General features: G+C 36.1%; 1 protein-coding gene across 1 annotated transcript; it reads left to right on the top strand.

Annotated features, from left to right (window-relative positions):
* The first annotated feature begins 9,371 nt into the window (after positions 1–9,371).
* On the top strand, positions 9,372–19,887 carry tmie (transmembrane inner ear). The gene is made up of 4 exons (XM_014980926.2): positions 9,372–10,759; positions 12,835–12,952; positions 14,377–14,526; positions 19,525–19,887. The coding sequence occupies exons 1-4, from the start codon at positions 10,649–10,651 to the stop codon at positions 19,824–19,826; spliced, it is 681 nt and encodes a 226-aa protein (XP_014836412.2). The 5' UTR covers positions 9,372–10,648; the 3' UTR covers positions 19,827–19,887.
* The last annotated feature ends 99 nt before the right edge of the window (positions 19,888–19,986 follow it).

Here is a 19,986-nt window from a genome sequence, read left to right as displayed (position 1 = left end):
TGATGTGTCTGATAGCTTTGCATGTGTAGACACTGAAATTTGATACCTTTTTTTTTCTTTTTTTCGACAAAATTCAATCACCTCGACACGTCAGAGTGCCTGTGAACTTGTCAATCTTAGCAAAGATTCTAAATTGGGATGAGGTCTAGACTTTGAGTAGGCCATTCAAAGACTTGATTTGCTTCTATCACTACAGCTCCTCCCGATTTACCACAGACTTCTTTACTTCTCTTAATGTCATTCTTTAGGTGGGCAGCTCCTCTTTCGGTAGGTTTGCAGCTGTATCGTACTTTTTCCACTTGGGTTTGTTTGAACATCTTGGAATAACGTTTTACAACCTAACACTGCAATAAACCTCTCCACAACTTCTGTCGTTCCTGGATTCCATGATGTTTTTTTGTTCACTAATGTTCTCTAACAAACCTCTGAGGCCTTCACAGAACAGCTGTACTCATTCTTAGATTAAATTACACATGTATAAACTTTGTTTATTTATTAGGTGACTTCTGAAGGGAACCAGCTGCCTAAATGTACAATTTATTTTTGTTTTTCTTGAAACCTTAATGTTGGTTTAAATCCAAATAAAATCCCTTTAATTTGTAGTTATGTATTTAGAAAAGTCTAAGTGGTCTGAAAAATTTTGCAAGGCATTCTAACATACACTACATTAAACTCTAATATCTAATAATAAATCATCAAACATGGCTGACATAGCAGATGCATTATCCTAAGACTATTCAACGAGTCAGATGTTTTTTCTGGAAAAATTATGGCAAGTTATACGTTTTGTATTCAAGCACAATGGAAAGGCCTCTTATGAAAGGAGTCCAAATCAAAATTAATTTTAAAGCTGTGTTTAAGATCTTATGTGATGCTGAAAAACTGCACTGACTTGGAGAAACCCTTTAAAATTATTGAAATAGATTATGTTCATTAGGTACGGTGGAAGCAGATTACAAGAGCCTCAACAAACACAGGTTAAAAAAAGAAGGTCTACAAAAATGGTACTAAATTATCTGAGGCAAACACCACTAAGGATGTAGAGACAAAAAAAAAAACCTTCTGGGCATGCAGTCGTTTTCATCAGTCTGACAGCAGCTGAACATGCTGGCCTCTCTGTGGCAGTCATACTAGCTTGGGACAAAGCAATCAGCCTCTCTCAAGTCTGAACCACATGCCAGAAGAGAAGGGTTTCAATTTGGCATTGGGCCTGCTTTTGTTAAACATATGAAAAGGTTTGTCTTTCATAAATTTCCTATCCACAGTTTCATTTGACATTGAATAAACATTTGTGTTGCTCTTGAACCAGATAACCAAAATAAGATGAAAAACTGCATGTAGGGTTCTTTTTTGAGTAAGTGAAAATATACTAAATGCAGTTCAGGGGCTTTTTTTTTTTTTTTTTTTTGCTTCTGGGTTGAATAAATGTATTTTTTTCTTTAACAGATTGACATAGAAATGCATCATTCCTAAAGCACCAGAACAGGAGAATGCAGTACTGCTCAGCATATCAGCTGCATTTTTGCTTTCAAGACACTTTGCAGAGCAGCACTGCAGGAGCACAGAGCAAAAGGTGATGATAAAACAAAGTGATTCGGTGATTCGGCAAGGAAAACAGAATTTTTTTTGTAAAGCTGCAATCAACAATGTGCAGCTCCCCTATCACTAAAAGCTGCTATTCTCTGCTTGTCATTTTTGTAACGTGATTGCTACTTTTAACACATGGCTCTCACTTGTTTCATCCCTTAAAGACTTTTGCCACTGTAGATTGAACTGCTCACACCTTCTGTCAAATAATCAATTTCTATAGGAACATCTCCAACATTTGTGCTGAAGTTATGGTCCTGTTAGGGTTTTTTTAAGCTCCATAATTGGGTTTGTGGAGTTGCCTTTTAATATGCTTTTAAACTTTTGGAAAATAAAAATGCTCTGTTTTTGCATTTAAGAGAAAGTAATTAGTTTTTATTCACTGGATGAACAGGAATGAATCTACAAAGAAAAGAGGATTGTTTCCATGAAGGTATGCTTTTTCATTATTGCAGTTGTTTAATAAGTCCCTCAGCGTGTCCTGGCAAAATTGCAATGACATTTTACTCATGAATGCAATGAGGTCCACATTCTGGAAATATTTGCATCAGCACCACTGATAACACAGACTGCTGGTTTGGCTCTAGTTTTTCTGTCATTTGACAGTTTGCCATGGAGAAAGGCAGAAATTAATTAGGAGAGACACAAGCTGCTTCACCACGAAACCCCAAGAGACTGCTTATATTGTTCACAGAAATAATGTCCTTGTACATTACATGAATGTCAATGTACGAATGTTTGTTATAGCACAACAGATGGATCCACTAATTGTAGTGAACTGGTCCACAATGTGTCCCGGCGAGTTCATCCTTTAACTGCAAAGTAAAGGTGGAGTCCAGCCAAAGATAATGTCCAACCCAATTCAAAAGTTTAAAATCCAGTAAAGGATCATTAAACTCAAGATGTGACACTAAAGTACCTCGTATCAACCTGAATCCTGACACTTATCTATTGCGTGTAAGTCAATACAAATGCAAAAATTATAAATGCAACATAAACGAAAGAGTAAAGTGACTTGCAAAAGCATTTGCAGCCAGTTGGACCCCCCCCCCCCCCACATTTCATATAGTTAAATTCAATTTATTAGGATTTTAGGCACACCAACACAAGCTACCTATGTGTAATTGTATCTTGGAAGGGCAAAATTTGTTTCAGAGTTTGAAAGCCTAAGAGTTTTTTTTTTTAAAAAACATAAACAATGAACATTAAAAAATCTAGAAACACATCAGGAACATCGGTGGAAAAGTTGGAATATTATTAAGTTGTGATCATTTAATTGTTCAAGCTAACATTTAAAAAAGGAAACAGTGTAGCATAACTTTAAAACTACCGATATATGGCTCCACAGTGAATGTATGGTGTAGGATGATATCTAATTTTGGAAGTCTCTCCCTGTCTGCTTTCCGGGCTATTAGTGGAAATTTTGCTTCCGTCCTCGTCCCCTCCTTGCTGATTCCCAGTAGTATTTGGTGTAGAGAATCTAGCTCAGCAGACTGACATGTAGACCGGAACTGTCATACACACAGACGACTTCTACCTTTATATTAGAAAATGGACATGCAGGTTTACTTTCTGAATTGTAACCTCAGAGATGAAACAGTCATTTCAATGTAATTTTGAAAAAAAAAAAAAATCACTTAAAGAGAGACCTCTAACAAAGAACGTTGGGAGAAACCCTTTGCAACCACACAAGTGAATCTATTAAATAGGCACTTGGTACAAAGACTATTTGTTTTTTATTTGGAGTGGACACATCTTACACTTAAATCAATGCTCAAATTGCACAGACAGAGAATGTTGCTGGCCTTTAGGCAGAGAGAGAAAAAGGAGACAATCATGTAGAGAAACTTGCAGAACAATTTTCCCATCACAATCAACTCAAGAGGTTCCCAGGGGGCTCCCTACAGAGACAGTTTCTTTGAATCACTACCCCTGATGCTGTTGCTCCAACAAAAAGATGTGAAGAGACAGAATTACAGGATCGGTACCAAATTACTAGACACCTTAAAATTTCCATCACCTCAAGAAGTAAATCTGTTTTAGTGGCGACTTTCATCTGTTCTTTTGAATTTTACTGCAGTTGTAAAATGGAAATAATTAGAAATTCTATTGAATTCAGTATTCAGAAACAGTATGGGCAAGTTTAGAAGCAAGCTAATTCTTTATCAACTCCTTTACTACAAAAGGTTATAATGTATATCCTGTATAATTCAGGCGTTTGTGTCGAATGCTGACCCTGGGCAGTGGCTTAGTTCACTCTTCTTTCTTTTGCAAGATTTTTCAACATCTCAAATTAGTTCATGTGTTATTAATGTAGATCCATACTTATCCAAGCTGGTTTAGTATTTTTCTTTTATGACTAAACTACTTCATTGTAGTTTAAAAAGTTTCCAGTATAAGGCAGTGCATGTGTGTTTGTATAAGAAGAAGAAGAGAATTCAAAAGTGCTTTACATGATGAAAACCCAAAACATCAAACCAGCAAGAAACATTACATAGCAGTGGCAAACTAAAGGAACATAAGGACAAGTTGGAATGCAGACTACAATTAATGATGTTCTTGTTATTGCTAATCAAAGGCAGCTCTAGACTAACTGATAAAAGTCTAACTTTAAAAGAACTCAGTGTTTCAGGATTTTTGCAGTTTTCTAGAAGTTAAGAGGAGAATCACAACTGAACGCTGCTTCCCATGTTTAGTTCTGATTCTGGGGAAATAAAGTGCAAGCTTTCATGTATTTGATGCTTACAATTTAGTGGCTTTTAAACTAACAAAAATGTTTTATATTCTGTGTATATATTCTGTGTGCTGAGCTATTGGGAGCCAGTGTAAGGACTTTAGAATCAGAGCGATGTTCTCTTTTCTAGTTTTAGTGAGAACAAGAGGAGCAGCACTGGTCATGTATTTTATATGTCTGACTTGTCTTTTAAAACATTACAAAGATTTCTCTGTTACTTATAAATAAATGTAACACACACATTTACAGACTTTTTAAAATTGCTGTTGCATTACGAAGAATATGAAGAAGCTTACAGCAGAATCTCATTTATTTCAAAAATATAATTTTAATTGGACACAAGAATCACAACTACATAGCCAGGAGCCGTTTCTGTCAGTCTGAGACAAGAGTTTAATAATTATTCCCAAAATCCCTTCGGCTTTGGTCCCTGATACACATTACATGTTTTAATAAGCAGAAACAGGAATGATCAGGTTCCGTTGGGTTGTAAAATATTCTTTGGGAGTGAGATGATGCTTGAGGAATAAAAATAAAGAGATAAAGCCGAAGAGCCATCCAATGAAGATATAAGAAATAACTGTTGAAGTGAGCTTAACGGGAGGGAGGGGATGTTATTTAAACTTTTTTGAGCTTTATGTCATTTTATAACGCCTTTCTCTCATCACAAAACATACAGTTTTGTTTTGATTTGTTAATGCATATTAGAGAAAAACTTGAATTGCCCATGTAGCCACCCAGCTCTGCCTAACAGAATAACCTTTTCTCACACCTTTCTCACTCGGAGACCACGGAAAAGATGTGTAGAGGTTTGGTTTGAGAGAGAATGATAAAAGTGATGGGATGATGGTCAGCTGCAGTGCTGATTTTTCCAAGAACCAGCCAAAGTAGGAGAAAAGGAAGATCAATGTATTGTACTTCTTTAGAAATGCATTAATGAAAGACTCTTTCAAAGTACAAATTCAAGGAACATTTATTATTAACTATAATAAAAGCTCATTAAATGCAGCAACTAATAAGCTAGTTAATTATATCCATGTACTAAAAGTCAGAATTCTCATTAATAAGCAATAATATTTTTAATTAGTCTCAAATCAGTTCTAAAAAACAACTAGCTGTCACTCAATGTGTATATTTTTAGAGAAGGATATGATTATATAACAAAAATATATTTATTCTTAGTTTTACAATGTTAACACAAGAACTTAATTTTAATAGGTAAACATAAAGTAGTAACTTTTCTGCACGGAATTGAGATTGAACCTTAATAGCAATATTTGCTAATCAAGAGTCAAAAGTATCTATCAGTGTCTCTTTCTCTCTCTCTCTCTCTCTCTCTCTCTCTCTCTCTCTCTCTCTCTCTCTCTCTGTTTTGGAGCCTAAATACTCAAATCTGAGGGAGTGCGTAGTACAGAAAGGTAACTTTAAAGAAGGAAAAGCCTTTGAGGTCAAACAGGTTTTGACGCCAGAGAACGCTCTTAAAGAAACTGCTCAGACTCATTGTGTTGAACTAGACTAAATGAACTAAACTAGGTGTCAGGATCTGCAGTTCTGAACTTTGCATCACTCAGCTCAGAGGAAGATGAATATTTGCACGTTTGAACGTTGTCGTTCCAGGAAGGTAAAAGCTCCCTCTGAACTGAATCACCAGCCTTTCAATACAGTAATTTTCATAGATGCATAGGATTATTTTTGATGCGGGTACACAAAAGCATAGCAAGCAAAGCTGGCTGGAACTAAAACGTTAGGCAATAAAGAAAAACATCTCACCTTTACGGAGTAAACTTGCCAATTCTTTGAAATCCTAAATCTAAATTTTAAATTTTAAAATCAGCATCCAATCAAATCATTCTCAAAAAACTAACACAAAGCATTTTATGAAAATTCAGAAATTCTAAGCACTAGAGCAACTGTACATGTTAAATGCTGTGTGATGAAACTGATTAAATTTCTTAATCTGGAACATGACTCAGGATTTTGTACCACAAACAAGCAAAGTGGTATGACAATAAAAAAATTCCTTGAATCTATAAATTAATAAAGAAAATATATGCTGGCAGCACTTTACTTTATTTGTATTTTATTCCATTTTATTACATCAAATGAATAAAATTAAATTCTAAAAATGTAGTAAAAACCTTGAACACATGTGGAACTCCACAGTGAACAATAAAAATAACATAAAAGTACAGAAGTTTTGCACTAGCTTTGCCACTTCCCAACCAAGATATTATAGGAAAATGTGAGGAGGAATACTGAGAAGGTAACACATGCTAGAAAGCCAAGAATACATTCATTTACTTTGAACATCTCAGAAGGTGGGTATACAAACCTCCAAGTAGGATGACAGAGTTTGGCAAGAATGTGGAGCAAATAAACTTTTCTTTACACAAATAAAAATAAAAGAGTAAGACAGAATAATGCGAACTGACAGAAACACGAACAAAATTCTACATGGAAATAAACACTAACAAGAGGGGCCTAAGAAAAGAGAGCCAGAGTTTGTTTTATATCTGTGACAACAGAAAGCAGGAGGAACAAAATATGAAAATAAAATGATGGTGTGAAACAAAGACAATAATGTTACAAGATCGTAAAATAGAAAAAAAGAAATTCAGGAAAGAAAAACAGTATACCAAAAAACAAAAAATACCCATAATCTGCAACATAAAAAGTCACACATCATGAAAAAAAGTAACTCAACCGGCTACAGTAAGCATTCACGGGCTGAGATAAAGCACTTACTCAGAGGTTTTTTGAGTATTAACTGTGCATCTTTAAGATGTTTGTGTTGTCATCTTGAATCTATTTTGCATTGCTTTTGACAGGATAACCTTTGGAAAATGAGTTATGTATTCTGAGTAAGCAATCTCAGGGATCTGCAAGTAAAATGTCCTCCTGTGTTGTAATTGATTGTACAACACTGTATAACATTCCTTTAAAAAAAAAGAAAATACATGAGAGAATGTGTGTTTAAACTATGACAGAATATATTATATTTTAGAATAATGATATTTGTGGCTCAGACACTTTTAATCAGTATTTTTACATTGCTTCTGGCTGTGTCCTGCAGGGGCTTTTACCGTCTTTATTTTCTCATCTCCTCTCTGTGTCTAATGTCAACACTCAGGAGGAACCTGCTTGCAGTGAAAGCAACAAATCAACCTCACACTGTGGGTTCAGCAGCAAATTTCCCACCGACACAGTTTGAGACCTTCTGCACATACAGTCACTGAAAACAGAGCAACAACTGTGGACTCATTTTGTTCTCAAGATTTGGTGGGCCAAAATAGCAGTGACAAAAAAAGCGTAACACTGCACTCAAAAGTGATGGTTCGGGATCTATAAACTGGTGCTCTCTAGAAAGATAATGAACTAGTAAAATCTTACATGTGGTGGATATCTCAATAAATATTGCACAAAATATTTCTTGTGATCTGATAGTATCAGTAATGCGGAGGCTTTCTCTGGATGTTGGTGAGTTCAGGAAAACGCTCTGACTGTGTAGAAAGTCACAGAGTGACTGAGTCCATGAAGAAGCAGAGGACAAACTAACAGAAATTTGATTTGGTAATAGAAATTGTATAACACACAAAATCACTTATTGCAATTAAAAATTTTCGACTGATTTGGTCAAAAATAAATTGTGCAAAACATTCTTTCAGCAGAGGAAGACACATCACAATCCACGCCACACTACACAAAATTATTCAGTGTTTTGGTAGAAGACAATTAAATGTTTGTGAAAGGTCAAATCTGGGAGCTTATGTTCACTACACAGTAATTATTATTATTATTATTATTATTATTATTATTATTATTATTATTATTATTATTATTATTATTATTATTATTATTATTATTATTACTATTATGTCCTATGAGACAGGTATCTTGGCTTTGTAGATTTTGACCTGCTGTGAAAGTTATTTATAAGAAGGAAAAGATTACGTTTCACATAAATAATCAGAACTTTATTATTTATTTATCTACAAAAACATATCCAGTTTATATTTCACTTCATGCTTCTCTTAATTGCTTTACATTTCTACAAAATTTCCACAAATGATCAACCAGTCAAACTCCTACTTGTGCCAGCTCAATTCCAGTAAAAGAGCTGTTGGCATTACAAGATGGCTGCCACAGAGGACACATTCATACGATGATGTTCAAACTAAGTGACATAAATATAACAACTAAATATCTCTCCAGTGCATTGATGCACAATCTAATGTTTAGCACTCATTGTACAACACTGATGAAACACTTTAAAGTGTTTAAGGAATAACTTAATGTCCCCTAACAACATGTACATAATGATCATATGACTTCAGTCACATGATCATTATAGAGAGTTTTATTTTACTTGAACCACATTTTATAATGTTATAACTAGCCCTTTTAAATGTACAGTGTGGCCATGAGTGAAACCCACCGCTCTTCTGAATATAATATAGAGGATGTGTCAGTTTTAATAAAATATCAGAAGCAAAAAAGGAGCTGGTGGCTCTGAGGATAACTCTGTTTTGCAGAACTGGTTTTGATCCGCTTATCCCCTCAGCGGAAAAAGTCACTGACAATTTGAATCACTACTGTTATCCTGTTATAAACCATTTTTCCCTTGATGGATATGGCCTCTTTCAGGACGGCAATACCTTCATCCTTTGGAATTAAAAGGTCAAGGATTCTTTTGATGAACATGAAAAGGACGTCAATCGTGGGCTGTGATCATTGCTGTCACCAGACCTAAACTCGGGTGCACACTTTGATTCAGGCTTACATGACCATATTTATGTCACTGGATTAAGAAATAGTTTCATAAAGAACGCCACCTTAAACTCTAACAACTTCTTAATTTGTGGCAATGAGGTCCTTTAATCTTGCAGTACTCCATTCAGGTATCGGGAGTCAGTTCCAAACTTTACAGACAATTTTCTTATTGGCCAAAAAATCTTCTTATGATATTTGTTTTTTATAAGATCATATTTTCTCTAATTTATCTCTGACCAGCTCTGATCTCAACAATTTTATTTTGGCTCTGAAGGATTTTTTACGGTCGTTGTCCGACTTGAAAGTGAAGTTCTGTCCCAATCTCAAGTTTCGTGGATTCTTTAAATTAGAGAAAATATAATGTTATAAAAACAAATATTATAAAAAAAGACTTTTTGGCTAGTAAAAAAATTGTTAGTAAAGTTTGAGATTGAGACTGAAACCTGAACAGGTTTTCTTCCAAGATTATTCTGAACGTCAGTGCAACCATTTTCACAACAGCTATGATCAACTGCCCAGCCTGTGCTGAAAAAGATCCCCAAGCATTATGCTGCTACCACCACGTTACATTGCATGGTTGATATATTGTTAACTGCAAGACAAAAAGTTCAATTTTAGATATATTGTCATTGGAATTGTTGTCCTGTATGCTATATAATAATAATAGTAAAAAAAAATAAATAAATAAATAATAATAATAATAATAATAAAAATTGCCAATATCATTAAATCACCAATGTATTTTCAACATATTTTCAAACAAAAGCTGAAAATGTTGTCAAAAACATTAAATTCACTTCATTTGAGGATTTTTTCATTAATAAAATTGATTCTTGTACTTGTAATAAAAAAAAAAAACCCATAAGAGTCAGCCAGGCAAAAATATTTTCACTAAACTGAAAAAAAACAAAAAACAACAAAAAAAAAAAACAATTCACTGCAGTCTATGCCATTGTTGTAGCAGTTACTCTTCATTTCTTTTTACTTTCCTTGGACAAGCGCCTGTTGAAAACATTGGAGTCAGCAGCAGCTCAGCTTATCACACTTTGCCACTCTGAAAGGATGAGGCTGTGAGGATTTTCAATCTACAACCTTAGAGGCTGTAAAAGCAATGACTCACAGCCATTCGCTTCGCTGTACCTGAATAGGTTGATCTCATCGTGGCCAACTGCACAGCCCATCCCCCTCTCTTAGTTAACTGCCTGTCCTCAGTTGGGTGAGCCGGCTGTAAACTACACCAGCTCTGCTAATTAATTAATGTCCCCCAACTGCAAGACTGGCTCCCTCCATTGTACTGGAGTAGTTTCCAGCTGGGTGCAGAGGGGACCACTCTGTGTTTTTTGGTTCGGATTGTGTTGTGGTGGAAAGCCAAAAGAAACAGCAGTGGATGGCCATCAGTATCATTCTCGCTATCAATCACTAAAGGGCCATTGTGGTCCCGTCCTGTAAACGGCGCCAGTGTAAGCAGGCAGGCAGACAGAGAAAGAAGAAGAGAGAGCAGAAGGAAGAAGGGGGAAGAGGGGGCAGGGTGGCTGCAGGGAGAACCAGGGGGAGAGAATGGTCGGGGAACAGTCTGGATGCCCACCTCAGCTCCTCCTGTGGGGATGGAGAACTCTGCTGCTGTCTCAGTGCCTGTCCTCTGTGCTCTCCCAGGTCCCGGATCCTGAGGTAAGAGCCTGAAGGCACGCCATGTCCTCCAACATAGTCTTCACAGATATAGGCGCAGGTGTTTAGTTGCGTAACATAGCATCCATAAACGTAATTTATGTCACTTGATTGGGTGCCCGGCTTGTTTGTCTTCTTACTGGGATTGAGTGGTTTTGCGGGAAAATAGAAAAACATGACTGCGTGAGCCGGTGTGAAAAGCTAAGCAGAGTTGTTGTGACAAGTATTGGTTTTAACTGTTACTTTGGTGTTTGGGTTGAACAGAAGAGAGATAAGTTGATTTTCATTCTGGTCTGACATAAAAAGAAAAAAAAAGCTAAAAGGTGATAAGAAATGATTTAGAAACTGAGCAGTTTGTGTAAAATCTGCACAAACATATAAGGGGAATGAGCGACTTCACAGACAAAAGCAACATTACAGCATCTAAGACAAGTCAGATGTTGTAATTACCAAAACGGTTCCCCATGGGAAATAAAAACAACTAGGACTCAAGTATTAGAAACTAGATTTAAAGGTAAGGTTTATATGTTCACATACACAAAGTATTCTTGCCTTTTCTGTTGGAGGAACGCACTCTTTTTTCATGTACAAAAAATGCCGCATATAACATATTTTCATTTATCAAAAGGCTATGCCTTGAACTGTTATGCTATGCATAACAGTTCAAGTTTAATGTGACGCGAACAGGTTTTTCATTAAAGATAAGAGCAAATGCCAGAAACCTCTAGAGGGAGTCCCTGTGGCTGCTCACATGCTGCCTTTTGAGCTTTGAAAGCAAAATGACTGAAGTTCAGGCTTGTGGTAAAATACTTGAAATGCTTAATAAATATCTGGTGTAAAATCTTACTTAGCTTGTTGCACAGTAGCCTATAATATACATGAAGAAGAGGAATGAAAACTGGCAGAGTTTTCAAATGCATACCCAGTTGTCTCGCGTCATACACACCACTTATGACATAAGGAATGTCATCATTGAAAGGAAGTCATAAGAAGTTTGAAGTAAGCTTCTTCATAAGACTTGTTCTGAAGATTTGCCAACCAGGTTGATACCCAAAATGTTATTTTTTGGTCAACATAGAAAGCCTTCTGTGGTAAGGAAAACTATCATTGCATAGCATACATTCTATGTTCCACTGGAACATGGTAGTGACAGCATCATGCTCTGGGTTGATGCTGAGCAGGGATAGGCAACAATCGGGCGGGGGTGTTGATGGAAAGATAAACGAAGCTGAGCACCGGGTGAAGAAAACATCTTAAAGTCTGACCTGGGACTGGGGTTTTAAATGTGATGTGTGTGTCACATCTGCATCTGCAATGTAGAGAAACAAACGGCTCCGCATTGAAGTGTTCCCACTGACTGAGTTACAGCAATCGCAATTTAAAGCAACAAGCAGCTTTGCAGATATGAGATATTTAAAACCTGTGAAAATGTGTAACTCTGTCTGACTTTGTGACAACACACCAAAACCTGGTGTTCCTACAGATAGTACTGATAGGAACAACATAGATCAGTGAACTTATTAGCTCTAATTTGGAATTTGCATTAAACCTAGATAAAGATAAAGATCTGAAATAATTTGGTTTTAACAAGAAAAAAGCTCTAATGTGTTGTTTTAATTCTGTATCCACATCCAGCTTCTCTTTTCTTCGTTTTTTATCGCCTTGCAGTGTTTTCAGTAATTGTAGCAGACAGAACAATGGCCTATTTTTAGATCAATTACTTGGTGCTTCATAGATTTAAGTGTAGAGTTTCCACATCCAGTCAAGTGATCAATAAACAGCAGCCAGGGAAACCTTCTCTTGATGGTTTTATCAGAGGGGGGCGATGCTCTGTGGTAGCACCGACAACAAAATCCTTTTGGGAGAACGTATAATTGTCCTTTCCCAAGCTCCAGTTATAGAGGTCAGTGGTGAAATAAATGTTTCAAAATGCCTTCTACACACATCTGTAGCAAATTGCCTAGCAGCAAAGTACTATTATCAGAGATCTTTATTAGAGACATATATAGTACTGCACTTTATATTGGCAAAATTCTGGTTTGTGTGAAAAGTTTGTTTGTTTTGTCATTTGCTTATAGCTTTTACCCACACCTCCCCCGAAGAAGCCGGACCCTGTCACCTCAGAGACTGTCGTTTTCTGGGGGCTGAGATTATGGCAGGTCATTGGAATCTTTTCAGTGTTTGTGTTGGCTGTTGGTAAGTATGCCTTTGTCAGTTCAGTTTCTTACTGGTATGACTACAAGAAATCTACCGTTATGTAACCCCTTCTGCAACTTTGATTTATTAGGGAAACTCAGAAATGTTCAGAGGTTGACTAAAAAATTGTTTTAATAGTAAAGCACAAGAAAAATGCAAGGATTTTATCCAAATTCAACTTTCAGTGACTACAGTCTGAAACCTATACAATGCAATTCTTTATAAAAGCAAAGTGTTTGAGAAGGTTGTAAGGTCTCAAGTTCACCTGATGTGACCAAGTAAGAGTTTCATTTGTGTGGTTGAGATAGAAAGATTCCCCTAATCACACAAGAACTATGTGAGAGTTCAGAGAACAGATTATTGATTTGCACAAACAGGAAAAAGCATGCAAAAACGAGAACAAAAAAAGACACGGTCTTGGAGAGCTGATCAGAAGCATAGTTTCCAGGTTTAAAGGTCAAAACAAATAGAGGAAACTGTTAGCAGCTGAAATCAAATTCTTGAGGAGGCAGTCTGACTGAAGAAGACCGGGAAGATAATTGGTATTTATAGTTATCTTCCGTGCAAACGGATGGCAAATGGCAAAACCTTCTGCAAACACATAAATATTGCAAACCCCAAAACACACAAACACAAAAAACAAATGCAGCAAAGATGCTACAAACACAGAAAAGAGAAGCAAAAGTCTAAAACCACTAAATCAAATGGAAAAGAAAAAAATAGACACATTTCTGCAACCACAAGAAATAGAAGCAAAAGGAAAAATGCTGCAAATAGAAAAAAACAAAGGATGCAAAGTTGCTCCAAGTGTTCCAGACCACTTAATGAGAGTTCACCACCAAGTCATATGCGACTGGACTCTCAGTAAAGAAAAGATGTCATGATTTAATGGGATGTCCAGAAGAAAGTTGGAAGAAAGTAGAAAAGCTGCATTATACTTTATGTCTTTTGCTGTGCTGTCTTTTGCAATACTACAACAGCAACATATTTAATAATATTACTTACTACAGACTCCTCCTGGTGGTCTGAAGCTGTTCTACTTTGTGGAGTGAATTGTGATTGTAGCAGTTTTCTTTTGCATTTATTTTGCTGGTGTTAGGTTTTTGCTTCTGTGTTCTGTGATTGCCACATTTGTTGCTTTATGTGTGTTTTGGAGTTAGCATCATTCATTTTGCGGTGCATCTTGCTCTTTGCTGTGCATTTGCTCCCGTTGCTCATTGTAGTTCAGCTTCAGTAGAAAGCACAGGTTCTCTTTGGGCTGTTCTAAATGAAGAAGTCATAACTCACATCTCTCCAGGATGTGTAATTGCTAACTTACTCCTAAATGCAACGTGTTGCACTTTCCTGATGAATAAGAGGTTTTAATCATTTAAACTCACTATGTCCTTTTCTTTTTTCTTTTTTTTTTTTTGTCTTTCTTTCAGTTATTACTCTGTGCTGTATTTTCAAATGCCGTATCCCACGGACAAAAAAGGAAATTGAGGCACGGCATGCACAAAGACAAGCTGCCAAAAAATATGCCAACACGTTAGAGACAGTGCCACCACTGAATGAGCTGACTGAGATCCCAGGATGTAAGTACCTCTCTGTAATACCATTTGAATTTTCACATGACAGAAGTCCTTGGGTAATAAAAGCAACAGCAGGCTTTAACTCTGAAGTTGACATTAGCAGTTTAATTTCCCTTCTGTGCCATACTTCTTAAGCTAAAAACTCAGCTCTTTCTGACATGGGAGAAAAACGGATGGGGGAAACAGCCTTTCTCAGAGGCTGTTTGTACATCTGTATCCGCAGTGCTTTTTATTCAATGCCACAGTTCACGATTGAAATTGATTTATTTCTGTGTATCTGCAATTTGCAGAGAATAGCAGTGAACACTAAATTTAAAATAAAATACAGAAAACTCATTATTGTCTCAAACACACTTTCTGATTAACAACTATTTTATTTCACACTGTCCTCTTAAATCTTTCTTAAATTTTTCTTCATTTTTATACTTGTCTCGTAAAGTTCTGTTCCTATAATCTCCACTTTTCCTCTCCTTTTCTCTTGTCTTCTCTTCCTCCTTTTCTTCCAGCGACCCCAGATGCCTCTGCATTGCAGACAGTGTCTGAGCAGGTCCAGACTCAAAACCCTAACAGCAGCCCCCTCTCTGGGGTTATTGTCAACGAGGACCACCCTAGCACTCTGTCTTTGCCAGAGCTGGGATAATGCTTTTTTTTTTTTTTTTCTCCTGTTCTTCTGCTCTTATCTTCCTTCAGCCATTCCTCTTTGGCTCAATTGCTTTGCAAAGTGTAGTGTTTACAGTAGGAGCCACTCTAAAAGCACCCTTCATTCATTTATCCAAAATGCTTTTATTCCGCTCTCTATTCAGCCCTTGCTGAATCTTCGTTAAAAACTGCTGGTGGCAAAAGCTAAATCAATCCCTTGTTTAGCTTGACTAAAGTAGCACTTCCAAAATGCTGCCAGAAAAGAAAGCACAAAATCTTCAGGCTTTGCTGAAACTTTTCAGGCTTTGCTCAGTAGTGATGTCCTCTTTAATGAAACTTTAATGAAACTACCAAGTACACATGGTGCTGGTTTTAACAATAAGATTTGGTTAGAACAGCTTGGCAGTTGTGGATTTCACCATACTTGGTGTGTATTTGGGAGTGTGTATGATATTTATGTACAAGGTGGTAAAAGAAAAAAAAAAATACCCCTCCTACCACTCTTTAACCTAAGGCGAATTTGACTCTGGTACAGACAAATTACGGCTTGGAAATGGTTTAATTCATTAAAGGAAGAAGCTATATAAGCCAATATGACCCTATGTAAAAAGTAATAACCCTTATAACATCTAATAATAATTCCTGCCATTCTCTGTGGTAACAACTGCCATAAGGTGTTTGAGATAACAAAGTTGTTTACATTGCTGTAGAAACATTTTTGCCAACTCTTTTTTGTCAAATTGGTTTTAATCAAGTCACAGTTTTTTTTCAAGCATAAGCAACCGATTCTGATTAGTTACAGCATTCCATTTGGATTGAATTTTAGACTTTGATTAGGTAATTCTGAAACCTTTGTTTTGGCTTTTATTTAAGACATCAAAGTCTCAAAACATTATTTGTAATCCTTTCCAAAGCAATCGCTACCATTGGCTTATTTTTTCACATCTTCCTAAACTTGTTAAATGTTGTATTGATGTTGGAGGTCTTCAACTTGTCAGATAAGATCCATTTAGGCGATTTCTGGTTTCTGAAGGTGTGGCAGTAATTAGAGCTCATGTAGTTGTAATTTAAGAAAGAGGGTTGTAACTTTCTTGCACAAGAATACATTGATTTGAATAGTCTTTGTTCTTTAATTACAACGAAAATCATTCAAATACTGGTTCTTGTAATAATAAAACTTGCTTTAATGAAAATATATTGACAAAAAAAGCAAAAACAGAATACATTTGAAAAGTGGTAAATCCATTTCCACAGCACTGAATATTGACAGATATTTCAGCAGAATTTTTTAGAAATGTAAAAGTCCATTCTTCTCCAACTTATGGATAAAACATTAAATATTACAAGCTGTGTTTCAATCTGTAATTAGTGTAGAATAATTAGGTCCAGGTCTGACTGGTCAAAATTGTGCTATTGATATTTTTTCTCAATGCCAAAAAAGTATTCAAAATGCTTCTTTAGTGGGTTTTTTTTATTGTTATAAAGGTTGCATATTCTCAAAGTGTGTTTTAAAATTATCTCTGTTCATTGTATTCAATGTTGAAAGATCAAATGAATTTATAATTACTGTATTTCAGATTTTGAATGAAATATGATCAAATGTGTCAACGGTTTCCAAAAGAACACAAAAAAGCCATTTAAATTAGCAGCATACCTGAAGTTGCTAATGAAATTCCAACTTCAGCAGCAACAGCAAGTAAAGTATCCCACTTGATTTACACATCTAAGCATGTCTAAATCCCCAAGAACCTGGGGGACAAAATACCCCAATTTTTGCCACCCTGTAGAGCATCTCAAAAAGCACCTCTAGGTTGAGTTGTGAAATTTTTGAATGTTTGCATGATATTTTTGTACACGAATTTTGAAACAGCTGGAATAGCAAAACTGCAATGAAAAGAACCTGATTGATTTGCCATGTATGCAGCATGCCTTGTGTTAAATGTTGCATAGGATGGTGTTTGTTCCTCCTCCTGTTTGTTTGTATCTCCCCCATCAGTATTCCTAACTGTGGGATTAGATTTGAATAAAGTAAATAGTTTGGACTCTGCTGTTATAATGACTGTTCTTTTACATCTGTTTTATTTAGTTCAGGTGCCATTTCTTTTAATGTGTCAGAAGAATCTTATCCTCTCTGCTGATTCTGCTCCATCTTCTTTGTGGTCACGGAAATGCGTTCATTGAGTAATGTGTAATTGATATAGAGCAATTACACGCTTAAGTGTTTTTCCCATGATGCATGTCTGAAATAATATTGGCATCAGAGAATAAAAAGAACATGATGAAGTTGCTGTTGCTCCACATTGCTTTAGTTTCTGATGTCAGCATGTGGATATTCATCCGTGGCACTATGCAGCTAATTAACCATGTCACTGGGATAAGAGGGGGGACAGTAACCATAATGAAATGCTGAAAATGAGCACGGAGTTATCACTTGTTCTGTCTGATAAACTTTGCTCCAATGTTTGCCTCTGAATGACTTAAGCAGGAAGGCAGCAAAAAAATCTAAATAAATATGTAAATTTATGCATCTCCTTCCGGATTATGTCAAGATGATGGTGTGTCTGACATTAAATCGGTAACAGCTTCTGACATCCCGGAAGAACTCGTAATACATGCTGAAAATGGCGTCACTGAATGTGAAGCAGTATCTGTCTCACAGTGAGAAGAAATTCCTGATTATGTTTCACAGACTTTTTTTTAAATAAATAAACACAGGATGCCAAACTTTTGGCCATGCCATGGATTCTTTAATGAAAAATAAAAAAAACTGTATATATGTTTTTCTTCTGGTCATTTTTTGAGAATGACAAAGAACTATGTCAGTCTCTTTTTGGGAAGTATACCAACACCTATAAAGAATTTCAAAATAGCTTGATGTAATCCTAGAGTTCTATTGGCTTTTTGAGAGCGTTTCATTTTTAATTTTCAGACTGAAGAACCTTAAGAGTTCTTGTTGGTGTTGAAAACCGAGGAGTTGGCATTTCTCTAAAGCCTTGAAATGATTCATCTTTACCTATGATTTTACCATGGACCTCCTGACTCCTTTTCTAAGGAGAAAAAGTTAAGAGGAATGCATGTTTGTATGAATACTGGGCCTAGATGTCGTGAAGAGTATAAACTGGCCTGCGACATTGATCTCAAAACTTTCTACAAGATTGAAGGTCTCTATACTGCCATATATTCAAACGTGCCAAGAGGAGAAACATATCTGGGACAGTAGAGTCAAGTAAGAAAAATAATGAGCTTCTCCTCTTTCAGAGACATTATATCTTACAGTCAGTGAGTAGGGAAAAAAAAATGCTGGAAGTCACAAGGCTTAGTCTTTAACTACCTTCCATCTTCCCTCCTTATCCAAAATGTTCCCCACTGAATAAAGAAGAACTATATAGAGTTTTATGTGTGTGTTCTTCATTTCTCTACTTTCACCTCCACTTATACCTGCTTATTTCCAAGTAGAAGGTGTGTAATTCCATATAAATCTGGAGACATCACTGTATTTTATGTGATAAATTATTCCAGACATAAATGTCATTTTGTAACGGCGAATTAGTAGAAAAAAAGAAAAAAAAATCAAGGTTTAATTTCTGCTTCAATTTAACACAAAGTCAACGAGGTATGTAACCAATGAGATGCCAAGAAAATAGACTGACAGTTTACAAAAGAAAGAGAAAACATGTCAGGCTTAACATAGCCCCCAATTAGAGTAGCAGTCAAAGTTTTTAAAAGCTGTTGCTGAGTAACAAAATTGTTTCCTGTGAACCTTTGGACTGATCAAGTGAAATTTATCACCATAGCTGCATGAGTAAAGCTCCTTCCTTTAAGCTATATACGTATACTACTAATATTTCCTCGCTAAATCGGATCTGGACATCTGATTGGATTTTCTTTTTATGTTGATTTGTACATAGCACTTAACATCTTGTTTATGCAGATATATTTGCAGCACTATAACACCTAAGTCAGGGAAACAAAAGGAGATTAGACTTTAAAGACAGACATTTATTTTAGCTACCTCTTGTAGCTAAAATACAAATGAAATTCCCTAATATCACGCAAAACGCCTGAACAGAGTCAGCTCTTTCAGGAGGCAGATTCCTCTTTTAATAATTCTATTAAATTGACAAAAAAAACACAGAAATGCTGTGTTATTAGTGTTATTACTCCAAGAGAAGTCTTCTGTGATGTGATATGGACAGCTGATTTTTTTTTTTTTTTTGATGCATTATTGGGTTCTTATAGAGCCATATAAGGCATTTTGTGTCTGTTCTTCAAGAAAGGTGTCAATACAACTGTTTCTAGAAATATCCAGGAAGAGCTGATTGCTGCTTAGAAGTCCTGACCCTTTTTTCTTACTTTTTGCAGCTGCAAAACCAGAAGAAAAAACTGAGGTTCCAACAGTGTCCGGGAAAGTGGATGGTGAAAAAGGAGAAAAGAAGAGCAAGGAAGGAAAGAAAGACAAGAGTGCCAAAGAAGGGAAAGGGGATGACAATGAGGCTTCTACAAAAAAGAAGGGTGAAAAGGGAGAGAAGGGGGAGAAGGGGGAAAAAGCAGCATCCAAGAAAGAAGGTGGTGAAGGAAAAGGCAAGAAGAGCGACAAAGGAGAGAAGGATGAAAAAGGAGGCAAAGGAGGTGCTAAAGGGGGAGGCAGAAAATCACAAAAGTGAACTGTGATCCCTCTTAAAGAAAAAGATAACTGTTTTATATTTCACTCAGCAAAAAAAACAATACTTTTCTAAAATAAAGTTTGTACATTCTATTAAAAGTAAACGTAAATCCGTGCCAGACACTGTCTTATTTTTTTGAGTGGAAATCAAGGAAAAGCAG

Source organism: Poecilia mexicana, unplaced genomic scaffold (assembly GCF_051168715.1).
Source record: "Poecilia mexicana isolate PSO_F unplaced genomic scaffold, ASM5116871v1 scaffold_17, whole genome shotgun sequence".
Taxonomy (NCBI): domain Eukaryota; kingdom Metazoa; phylum Chordata; class Actinopteri; order Cyprinodontiformes; family Poeciliidae; genus Poecilia; species Poecilia mexicana.
Note: the sequence above shows the minus strand (reverse complement) of the source record. Positions and strands in the feature narration are given on the sequence as shown.

Excerpts from the sequence above, each read along its gene's own strand:
- tmie (XM_014980926.2), top strand. The coding sequence starts at position 10,649 with ATGGTCGGGGAACAGTCTGGATGCCCACCTCAGCTCCTCCTGTGGGGA. Across the intron at positions 12,953-14,376 it reads AGTGTTTGTGTTGGCTGTTG|TTATTACTCTGTGCTGTATT; the intron begins GTAAGTATGCCT and ends TCTTTCTTTCAG. Across the intron at positions 14,527-19,524 it reads GCTGACTGAGATCCCAGGAT|CTGCAAAACCAGAAGAAAAA; the intron begins GTAAGTACCTCT and ends TACTTTTTGCAG.